The following is a 13,271-nucleotide window of genomic DNA, read 5'->3' as shown; positions in this document are numbered from 1 at the left end:
TCGAGTATTTGTGAAAATTCGAGTACGTTACTCCAAGGCTATTTATAAAGAAATTTTACTAATTATGATTCTATATTCTATCCTTATTATAAATAGTAAATAATGACAATCATATACAATGTGATCGGGAACGAAATCGATTTCAAATTTTACAATGTTATATAATACTCGTATATTATCATTTCTATGCATAAAAAACCACGGTTACATGCCAATTTATATTATTGCTGCATTATAATAATACCTAATATATTATATAGCCGCAGACGAGTGTTTGTGTATTGCCGAGAAGACGATATTTATTTTAATCATTTGGGAAGTGACGGTAATGTATTTTATTTTAAAATAATATCGTGTTTTTGTGATAAACATCAAAATATTATTTATAGTACGGATTATGATAGTATTAATATAATATTATCGTAGTACGATCACGGAAATATGAGTAAATCGTTTAGCACGCATGGAAAAAATGGTACTAGTTATTCTTATTACCTTTACCAATATTTTATAAACAATCTCATTGGGTTTTTACTCGTCCCGGAAGAATATAAAGTGACATATAATCCGCCACCGAATTAATAATATATATTTATAAGTATGTATGCGAAGAAGAAACTTTTCGTATCTAAGTATCGACGGGATTAAATTAAAATAATACCAGCATTAACAGTTTATTATATACTCGTAAAATTCGGTATTACTATAGCCAAAATCGTAACACTGCAGAAAACCGTAGTCCAGCAGCTTTATTAAAAATGTAATATTATAATAGTATTATAAATTATTATCATATTCCCCACATACGCATATACAAAATATATAAACGCGATAAATATTAATCGTTCTTCTGTAAATGTATATTTTCGTCTTTGAGTAATACAGCTTAATTCGCTTTAGGTATACCCTAAAGGTAAAAAGGTTGACCCTATTTTTAACACTGACTATGTGTTTATACAAATTCTGTTTTTTGACGTTTTTGAGAATATTAAAGGTAATATTTTTGATGATTTATATTTTTATAGCATTTATAGATTGTTTTGTATTGGTAATGCTGAGTTTTTATTTTCGAATGAGAATCATCCCTTTTCTTTGTGCATTTTTTGATAATGTTATTCAGGTGTGAGCGCATGGGAGTTTTGGGTGTTTAACCCCCTCCTCCCACAGCTCGAAATATCAAGAACAAAAATAAATAATCTAGCATAAAAATAAATAACTATTAGACACCGGTAACCGTCAATTTGATGATGTACTTAGGTAGGTAATGTAGACGACAAGTATAATTACTATCGCTACCGACATATTACGGGCAGTGACGTATTTATGGTGAGGTGAGGGGAATAGGGTTCAAATGTTCAAACCCCCCTGAAATGTATGGTTGGTACGGTATTGATTTTGATTGTATAATTAATTGGAATTTAAGAATGGAAATTTTTTCTGAACCACCTCCTGAAATTAATTTCTATATACGCCACTGATACGGGAAATTCGTAACAAGTAAATAATAAGTACCTAAAATAAATACAGTATGAATAGTAGAATAGTAATTACTAATTAGTATGATATATATGAACATTTTTAACCCCCCCCCCCCCACACACACACACACCAAAATGTGTTCCTGCGTTCGCGCCTGATGTTATTGCATTTTAATCGAAATTTAAATGAATAGTTTCTAAGTACATTGTACAAAGGATAATAAAAATAATAAAATATTTATATGAAAATTATAGTAAGTGTACTATTTATTATTGACAGTTTTTACAAATTGTACTAACTACTTAATTTATTACCATAACCGTCAAGTCATCATATCCCCATATATTTAAGCCTTATAATATCATCATAATCGACTATTATTATATCCTTATATTATTAGTCCTTAATTAGTTGTTGAACAGTTAATGATAAAAAGAGAGATTCTCATTCAAAAAAAGAAGTTTATCGATACTAACACTGCAAGACACTTCAAAATTGCATAACAATCTATAAGTTCCTATTCGAATGCATGATCCTAACAACTCAATATATATTTGAAAACCTTTTATAAGCCCTATAATATTATATATTATATAATCAATGTGCATGTAGTGTAAAATTAAAAAATATTAATTGGGCGGCGATTTTACGACAAAATAATATCGAGCGAAAGAGAAACGAAAATGAAATCGTATTTCATGGACTTTATTGTGTAATCAAACCACGTTTTAATTCGTATATTACAATATAATATGTCTATGTATTAACTATCTAGATACAATTAAGAAATTTCAAAATATACAAAACGTAATGATGTATCAAAAATATCGCTCATCATCACTATGTTTATCTTTTTTAAATAAGAGGGCTATTTTGGTTTAGAACAGTTAGAACTGATATAGTTGACTGAAAAGTTCGCAATCCTCTCATTTTCGAGGACCATTTCTATAGAAATTGTTTAACGCCGTCACACCAAAAAATTGACATCATATGACATATACGAACGTTTGGGAATATTATCATGACGATATATTATGTCTTAATCGTATGTCTGAAAATATATTATGGTATGCATGGCCATGAATAAATTGAAGATTATAATGTTTAGCGATCGTATTTATTGGCGATCAGATATGAAAAAAATTTGGCAAATCAAATTGTCGCGAGACACGCGTGTATAGTAATAAAAAGGTAATTATTATTTATAATATATTTATTATATCATGTAAAAGTATCACCTGAAGGTATATTTACACGAGTACTTCTTCTGGTCTTCTTCAAAACAGTAATATAACGTGATATTAACCTCGACTATTTTATTTTTATTACCTAGTGTACAACATGTACTTAATACTGGTTATATTTTAATATATATTTAATATTATTATAAATAATATAAACGGCGATTGCATACTTATGACGCGCGACGGTGTTTTTTAAAAAAAATTTTACGACATAATTATTATATATAATATTATTGCCGCACGTGACGTTTAAACGTTTTATTTTATTTTAAAACGCGTGTCGTATAAAAATACGACACGTTTATATAAATATAAATATGGATTAAAAACAAATGTCCAAGTGTGAAACCACGTATTTGGCGCAACGAAATGGTCCGGTTGGGTCGGAATGGAAATAAAATAATATACTAGTAGGTTTAATTCGTATTTTATACATATTATATAGATAATACATATAGACACCATCAAAATTTCGAGTTATTCGTTTGGTCGCAATAAATGTAATAAAGATAACCGTTTTTTTTTTCGTTCAAAAATTTATGGCGTGCTGGTTGACCAATATAATATTATAATACTGTAAACGTAAACCACAGATGATTTCCCCATCGAATGCACGACGTTTTTTCCCACAACACGTCGTACACGATGACGAGTTTTTCGAAGCTAGCAGTTCGTCTGACTACCTATCTGAAAATTATTTATATCGCCCAAGGGATGACTTACTATCGATCCGAATGATCGAAATTCATCGATAATACCATTTATTCAAATGGTTTCAAAAAATTGGAAAAATCGTTTATTTATTTTATACCATATACCTATAACTTATTATAACTTTAAATCGTTACACAAACATTTTTAGAAAGGTTTACTTAAGTCGACAAAAATTATTTTTTTTTACGTTTTTTACTCTTATGAATGATAATACACATTTTTATTTTTTTATTTCATATTTTTAAGTACATATTATTCGGAGTATTCGATTTATAAAAATCAAATTTTGAACAAATGCTACATTTTTTTGTTATAAAACGTATTTAGTCTGGACGAATGAAGAAGTGGAACAAAATGTGGCACGGTAACATAATTATATTTTACACAATTCCATTAAATACATTCATAGTATAAGTATTAAGTTAGCTATTTGATTGTTTTTGAATAACTTAAAATCATATAAAAAAAAATTTTGAAAAACATTAATTGTTTTTTAATTAATGAGTGTTTTACGTTGAAGAATTACGCTAATTTATTCGGTAGTATATTGGGATATGTAGACAGAAATAAGTTCAATCAGTGGAGAACAAGATAATGACGTTATGAGTTTATGACTTATACATTATCGATTTTCTTTTTTTTTCATGTAAAAACTGTATGAAACGAGTATAATAATAATAAGAAGAATAATAATAAAAAATCCGAAATAATTGTACACGACTTTTGTGTGTCGTAAACTCCACAATTTGATATTTATCGCGTTAATCGGAGATCATGAATGACCGAAGTCTCGAACGATAGACGGCCCCCAATGGTTTTACTCGAATACACGACATTATTATACCACGGCTGCTGCGGAATCCGTAGAAAAATATATTTTATGATAAAATGGGGATGGTGATCGATGGTAACAGAGGGAAGAGTGGAACCGAAACTCATTTTATAACAAAGCGAATTTTATATACCGTATACTATTATAGCGTACTATATTAATTGAATTCATACCGAAAACGCGTATTATTATTATTATAGTACATGTTTTATTATCGTCGTTGTCTTATATTTTGCCGTAAAATATGTTAACTGCACACTGTGGCAGATATGGAGAAATCTAATCTATTTATGTGCCGTTCGAATTAGTATTATACAACTACAAACTAGGAAATCGTAATGTGCATTTTTATAAAATTACGGACGGTATAATAAAATATATTTAGATAATACAATTTTTTTATATAAAGCACTTGATCAGTTTTCAATAATTCAACTTTTATTGAAGGGCTCTTTTCAATATGACATAAAAATGAAATGTTTAAAGTTTATACAAATAATTTCTTTAAATCCTGATGAATCCCTACACTCATCACTAGTGAATAATGATGGAGAATGTTAGCGTTGATATCAAGTATACATATTAAAATCACGCTATTGCCTTCCTCCAGTTGTTCAGAAGGCTCTCGAAGTTATGTATTCGAGAATTGATCAAATACACAGCACAATAAATTGTATGTAATATATATATATATATATATATGTAAAATGTTACGTTGATCGTAAATTCGTAACTATGTGTTGACAATGGTGTACTATGATTCAACCTATAGGTGGCATCAAATATGCATTCAATGTACACAAGGCAAATAAAAAAATTTCTCATAATGGCTTGAACAAAGGCCCGAAACCTGACGTTGTGCATTGTGCTCGGTATTCGAGATTGATTGTTGTTGTTGAGGTGGCTGGTGCGCATTTACTGTCGAAAAGAACGACATTCCGACCAGAGAGCGGCAGCGGCTATGTCAAAGGTTTTTGCATTTCTAAGAACTTTCTCTTTAGCGACGAAACCCTTCTTTGCTATCCCTTCGGCCTTCTCTTTGCTGTTATTGTATAAGAAATAGTCACACATTTTACGCTTTACCGTTACGAATACCCGTCGATTTCTTAATACGTGATTGTACGATACGGCTCATCCCTTTTACCAGTGCAGATGAACATTCATATCAGGGATCCCAGTTTTCTGCATTTGACAATCTGGTCATTATTAATTATTTATCCATTATTATATTTAACATTTAAGTTGGCTTATTACAATGGCGGGATATCATTACATCTATTTTATATCCATGTATTATATTTGGTAACAAAGACCGTGAAACATATTATATAACATATGGTTTCAGCGCGATCTGATTATAATAAATTGTATAGTTGCGCGTTACCATAATGACGAAACGGAATGGAAAAAAATCTAATCAAATGACAATTTACACGACGGCACACTTTAAAATCTATAAATTTTCGAGTTCTATACGAATCAACAATAAATTATTATAATAACATTCTGAACGGGCCAAGTAAATCGCAGTGAGTTAATAATAGTATCTAATGTTCGTTACTTAATATCATAATATACTGTGTCCCGCAGTAGCAGTGGCGTATTTGAAAGTGGGTTCACGAATTGAAGTCGTTAATCCTTAAAATATATTCCACTGCTGCTGCAGCTGTTGTTGTAAGTAATCATTTACGTATTTAGGGTATTCTCAGACTTAACCATTTGGACCTTTTACTATTGCCATTTAATATTAGACAATAAAATATCACCAACTACTTATGCAGACTCGTAATTTTACTGCTTTATAAAAATGAGAAAAATATTTTTTGAAATGTTAAAAATTAAAAAGGATGATCAATCCTATATCCTCCCCCTTTCCACTATAAGTATCTTATGCTACTGGTTTTAATGCATTGAAATATATTAATGACAAAAAAATTTATATACACTAACAGGTATATAACTCGCGTAACTATATATTATAATATTATACTCGCTCTACATGTCATCGTCAAAGGACACGGCTCACTGCAAAGACTCGACGTCGAACTTACTTAGGTTATTCAACGACGGGCGTCCCGATCATCGTGTGGTCACTAGACGAGACCTGATCACGGACTACCCTGCAGGTAACGACGACGACAATGATAACAGTCCGCAATCTTCAAACTCTGACGGCGCCGTTGCCATAAACAATTATTACACGTGGAACTCGTCCAGAACGAACTCTCCCATACACAAGTACGCATGGCGTGCGCGTATGAGAGCTGATAACATACATATTACATATATATATTATATACATAGTATATAATATTATATTAGAGTAATATAATAATTTAATGTCATGTTACCATATAATAATTAGGTAAAGATAGACATTTTTCAAACTACAGTTTTGAGAAAGGAAGGCTCGTTTGTAGGTGACTTTGAATTATTACCAAAATGGTAATACTTTTTTTTTTTTTTTAAACATGTAAAAATAATATTTTATCATAGGTAAATTATTGCCGTGAGACAATATGCATTTGATATTTAGGGTTGTATATGTGAGATTTATAAGGGATATTATGTAATTATAGTTATAGAAATGTTGATGAGAATAAAAACAATATTTTATTAAATTCCTGTGGTGCTGAAAACTTGCTCTGACCACATTGTTAATCGAAATTGGAATAAAATTCGAATAAGTTCTCGCCCCTTTTATTGAAATCATATTATGTATTCTCTAAATAATGCATTAATATTATTTTAATAATATATGACTTCTCTTATTACATCGTTAATGAATCCTCAACATGTTTTAATTCATTCGTCAACCGTCACATCGTACAAAATATCATGTTTCGTCATTTGTTATTTTAATACAACAAAAGATTAAAGATATTATATTCCTTAACACGCCTAATCCTTCTGATCATTTAAATTAAAACTAACACAAGGCCATTCCCAGTTCATAATAATAGTAAAACGTTCTCTCAACGCGTTTTTTACAGACTACAGACGCGTGAATCATCCCCTATTAGTTTATTTTTATGTGTACAATATAAGCATATATTACACTTCTATTATGTCAAATTAGTTTGAATATCCTTCAAATATGCCCTTCTTACAACACCAATTGTTGAAGGTTATTAGCCTGATGGCTTTCAAGTACGTAGACAGCAGTACTTAGCCGCGGTTGAGAAATATAAAATGAGATAAGATAATATAGGATAAGATAGGAAAAACATATATTATACGATAAATAGAATAACAACTATTTTATAGTAATATATATCCTTTTGGCTCTTGCATATATTTTCGCGTGGAAAAAACCACGGAAGCTAACTATTTTAATATAAAAATCATACACACAGTACACACCATAAAAGAGGGGGTCTTGGATCGTGCAATATCGTTTTTATTTTTTCAATATTACTTATATTATAATATAAGTAAAAATTTACTTGATTTCGAAAAACATGATGTAAAGGATTTTAAAACGAAAATAAATTTCTTCGAATAGTATAATAATTTTATAAAGTCATTTTACAAAAAAAAAAAAAGAGCAGTTGAAGTTTTCTTATTTTTATATAGTGCAAATAACAAATTGGCCTCATAACCGGGACTAAAATATAGCCCTTGACATTGGTTGTGTGTGATATTTTAATAATAATTTATTATTATATTGCAGGGAGAGGGCACAAATCGTATCAGCACTGCATTCGGTAAAGTCGACATCGGAGTTGTGTCGCGGGCTTATGACGTGCAACGGCTTCAATAGATCACACAGAATGAAGGAAATCATGTCCATGTGCGCAGACCGCAGGGGCGATTTTTCAGCGGACGAATACCATCACCATCACCACGACCACAGTAACAGCGGTAACGAGCAGGACGCCGCCGAAACGGATACCATGACGTCGACCAATTCAATCGGTGGGGCAACGTCGAACCGACGTTCTTGGTCGTCCTCATATCTCGGGGGTGCGTCGCGTTGCTGGTCTTGTACGGCCACCGACCGCGAAACAGACGAAGACGACGACGACAACGATGATGACAATAAAAACAACGCGAATGCGGACGAGGCACACTGCCGTCGGACGTCCAAAAGGCAATTGTCGTGGATACGGAAGTTGAACCGGAAGTTCAGAAACAGTCGCGACAGCCGATAAAATAATGTGCAATTTTATTATAAAATATGTATAATATATTATATTTTATTAATTATAATATAATATGTATACCGCCAGTATACCATGCATATTTTAATAACGCAGCATCTGCAGCATAATGTGGAAAAAGACCAAAATAGCGAAAGTAATGATAGCTACGAAGTAATATTCACGAAATAATAAGAAAGAAAACTAAAATAATGAAAGTAATAATCGCATTTAAGTAAAAACAAAAAACAACAATAAGTCTAATTTTAATATAAACATTTAAAATACACACATTTTTAAGTACCTACCTTTTTATTTATATTATCTTTTGTTTTATGTTACATTGACAACTACCTTTAAAATTATTATCTTAATTATAAATAGAGTTTTTTCGTATAAGTAAATAAATAAATAATTATTTACATATAATAGCAAAAGAGATAATAATGCATTATGAATAACATTTTAATATTTTTAATATTTTTATTATCTTTTATAAATATTAAATACCAAACATTTGATAGCTATTAATAATTATTAAGTAATACAGGTGATTCTTTTTTCGAACAACACTTATTCTTTCAAAACATATCGTTTTTGAAAATATTTTTTTTACATAATTTCTATTTGAAATAAAACAACATTTAAAAATTTCTTTAAGCATATTATTATCTTTGTATACTTTATTTTTTTTTATAGATGCTCACCAACAAAATATTTCTATCGTTTTGTTTCCTCCAACTATACAGCTATCGTACAGTATGATGAGAATTTATTACACATTTATTTTATTATCATTATTATTATTGTCTATACTAAATATTCAAATGAACTATTTCATGATCGTAAAATCAAGTACGCATATTATCACTGATACATTTCGTAATTTGCATTTATTTGCTGTAAATGATAAATGCTCCAGATTATGCGATTACTTTCGCTTTTTTGAACGGTTACGATACTACCGCGAACAAGATTATTAAGTTCACATCTATATACATAGACTGATGAAGCGCTTTCGAATTCTATAATACGATGATAACTCAAATAGTTTATTATAGGTACTACAAGCTACAAGGTGATTATTGAAATAAGGCAACACACATATTATTGAAAAGTATTAACAATTTTGAAAATACCTATATTCTTTTTAGATAATTTCAGATTAAAGTCATACCAATAAATTTTCTTTTATGAACATCATTATACATTTTTCCATTTAATATTCCTAAGCAGAATATTTTTCTCAGATTTTGAATACATAAAAATAGTATTTTTAACGATTAGTTTATTATATTTATAAGTAATAGTATTTGAAGTGTTGATTACGAAAATTCTATTATAATCCACTCAAATTTTAAATACTTATTAATTAGCTAATCATTAAAAATCCATTTTTTATAAGTTGAGATACTCAGATACGTGTTTTGTTTCAGATAATGAAATTAAATGGTGTCATTAAAAAAAAAAAAAAAAACAATAAGTACAAAAATATTGTTTTTGATTACCTTTAAATCATGTAAAAAGTTTTTTATAAAAATGTAACAAAAAAACATTAATACTTAGAGAAAAAAAGTGTACCTATACAATATTTAAAATAATTAACACGTACAAAATATTGTGAATTTGAGGTAAAAGCTGCATTTTAATGTCAGCCGCGTCGAGAAAAAAATTATCAGATATTGTAAACAAATATTGTTACTGGAGCGGTAACATGCATAATACTACATTTTTTTTTTTTTTTTCTAGTTATACACTTATATTCTTTCAATATAACTATAAATAATTTTTCATGTAACATTTTATTATTTTATTCATTTTTAAAGTAATAACAATAATTAATTGATTTTAAACGCATAACAAATATTAATTATTTCAATTTTTTGTGGTTAAATATTATTTATTTTTAGTGTGCTTAGAAATTTTATCTGATTACTTGTACTATTTTTTGGCACTTCCATACATCAATTATAATTATTGTTATGACCTTTTAAAAAATTGTCACAAACTTGGTAACAATTTAAAAATGATTACATATCGCTTTATTGCCAAAATGCATTGGCGCGCGTTAAGGTCAAAACACGCAGTGGGGAGCCGAAACAAATTTCAACTCCTTTACTCCTGAAATTGATATCAAATGATTAAAAATGTGTTAAATACATATATTTATATTATAATACACAATATTTAAAATATAAAATATACATTTTGTATAAGATAATTATTGTACTTAATACAATAAGACGAAGTCTTTTTATTTCTTTTTTTTACTGTACCATACAGTTATCTAATACATACAGCAAGTCTAATATCCAAATAATAAAAAAATAACCTAAAAGCTGAAACTTCTTAGTTCACGGGAATTCTACTATTTCTACATGATATCAGTAAAATAAATAATGAATAAATAATAATTCATTTAGTTAGATGCTAAAAATACAATATTAATAATTGCCTATGAAAGTACAATCTGATGGCGGAGATAACAGTTCCTATAAAAGTATTTTTACATATTTATTTGTTTTAACACGTCCAATATTAACTATAATTAATCCATATACCTAAGATTAACAATATATAATACTAATAAACTAATATAAATAATTAATAGATTAATAAGATAAATCAACGTAGTTAATGCAACAATTTTTTGATATCTAGGTATACTATAAAATAACGTACGAATACCAATTTGTCGTTTAATGAAGCCTATGAAAATAAAAACACTATACACAAAAAATTATATTCTTATAACCGGGGCTCGGAACTTAAAGCATTTGCTTATTTTTACGGATTGACTTAAAATGTATCAGAGTGCTATGAAAGTTTATATCATGTTACAAGACGTTCAATAATGAAATTTTAAAGTGCTTTTTTCAACGATTTTTTAAAAAGATGGTTATTTTTGCTTTTTTGACCAGTTTTTATAGTTTTTTTCAGAAAATCCCTAGGAAAATCTATGCCTATTAAGGCAAAATGACTCAAAAGTGAAGTTTGATTTTTTTATAATATAAAGATTTTTTTATTTTTTTTTTTTTTATATTTTAGTTAGAAACTTTTCCTAATCATTTTGTTTCAATTTTATTTGTAATCTTTAATTATATTATTTTTAGCACAGTTACAAATTATTTCTAGTGTCTAAGTTTTTTAAATGCTTATTTGAGTGCTTATAATAATGTTTTAATGATTTTAAGTGCTATAAGTCCCGAGCCCTGTTTATAACTTATAGGTCATGTACTATGTAGTACTCAAAGTTATATAATACAACTCTACTCAGTCTACTCTAAAGAACGCAAAATATTCACCAATATTATGATATTATTAGTTAGATGTTTGTATTATATAATACTTTAATTTATAATCGATATTATATAAATATATTGGTACAATACATATTGCGTAATAATTAATATTATTTATAGGTATTTATAAGATATTATTGCTTATTTACGATTATTTGTGATTGTAGTTTACTTCTCTCCCGTCCATCCATTAAAAGTGCGTGACAAGTGTGTTTAATCACATTGTGATGACCTTGATAATTCATGCTATTTTTTATCACATATTTATAAATGTACGATAGAATGATAACATATATTATACATGTCAACAGTGGTGTATACGCATTTCACAATCTATAACATTTATAGTCTACATAAACAATTTTTAATACGATATCTTTTGCAATATTATAACATAAAATGGTTTATTATGTACAATTTTAATGTATAAAGATACTGAAATAATATATCGTAATTCGTAAAGTGTATTACGCATACCTATGTATTATGTGTATAAAGTTGGTATACGTTTGAATCGTTAAATTTAATTTTTAAAGACTATTATTATATCCTTAGTATAAGCATTTTAATGACTGGTATAACTAATTTTATAACTATACTTGTTCAAATTTTGAGTTAGGTAGGCACATTCAAATTTTCCAAAAATGTATCCTCTAAATAATTTACAATAAAACAGAAATGTTTTTATTTGAGAAAAACAGAAGTCTTGTTTTTATTTGGGCGGACGTATGTATTCAGATCATAATTATTATGTTTTCCGTCAAACGGATCGTAACAACGCGTGTAATTCGTTCTGAAATGTATGCAAATTCTTTCTGCTATCTTGGTGGATAGACACTCCAGTCGTCATATTTTAATAATATTACCTATGAGATTTATGAGAATCAATTTGAACAGTTGTATGACGATAAATTATTTTTATCGGGAACCAATACATATGCACTTTAATTTTACTCGGGAACCTATTACGCGTGTGTTAAAATTAATCACCTTGCGGCGGCACTGTGACTACGTTCGTCGTTTAATTTTTTTTCTCCGCCGCGCGTATACATCCGCCGTCCGGGTGATAGATCTTTGTTCTTCTTCAAATTACATACACTTTGTATAGTAAACACATACTACGTGTGTAGTGTATACTTCCTATAAAATATAAATAATAATCATTATTATTATAGTAGGTACATGAACGTCATTTGCATATTTTGGACATGTCGTCGCCGACAGTAAAAATAATCGAAAAATAATAATATAATATATACCTAATAACGTACCTATAATACAGCATGATATTCAAGTTTCAGACAATATTATGTAGTATGTGCCAAATTTATACTATGTGATTCACCAATATTATGCTCACCTCTCTTTTTCCATTAATAATAAATGTATTCAAAATCTGATTTTTAGAATATTTACATATTTTACTAAAACATCATATATTTAAAAACTTAGATTTTTTGTATATTATAATATATATCAAGAGTGTCCTGTGGCAATAAAAATTCTGTTTTTTTTCAAATTAGAACTTGCGTTTTGTACTGTACATTGTTAAGTATAT

The 13,271-nt window shown here is 28.5% G+C and overlaps 1 protein-coding gene across 1 annotated transcript; it reads left to right on the top strand.

Annotated features, from left to right (window-relative positions):
* Window positions 1–6,268: 6,268 nt before the first annotated feature.
* On the top strand, window positions 6,269–8,423 carry LOC132918890 (probable serine/threonine-protein kinase DDB_G0282963). The gene is made up of 2 exons (XM_060980234.1): window positions 6,269–6,507; window positions 7,943–8,423. Exons 1-2 carry the CDS (start codon window positions 6,269–6,271, stop codon window positions 8,421–8,423), a joined length of 720 nt encoding a protein of 239 aa, XP_060836217.1.
* The last annotated feature ends 4,848 nt before the right edge of the window (window positions 8,424–13,271 follow it).

This window comes from Rhopalosiphum padi, chromosome 2 (genome assembly GCF_020882245.1).
Source record: "Rhopalosiphum padi isolate XX-2018 chromosome 2, ASM2088224v1, whole genome shotgun sequence".
Lineage (NCBI taxonomy): Eukaryota > Metazoa > Arthropoda > Insecta > Hemiptera > Aphididae > Rhopalosiphum > Rhopalosiphum padi.
This window is presented reverse-complemented; position numbering and strand designations above follow the sequence as displayed.

Excerpts from the sequence above, each read along its gene's own strand:
- LOC132918890 (XM_060980234.1), top strand. The coding sequence starts at position 6,269 with ATGTCATCGTCAAAGGACACGGCTCACTGCAAAGACTCGACGTCGAAC. Across the intron at positions 6,508-7,942 it reads ACGAACTCTCCCATACACAA|GGAGAGGGCACAAATCGTAT; the intron begins GTACGCATGGCG and ends ATTATATTGCAG.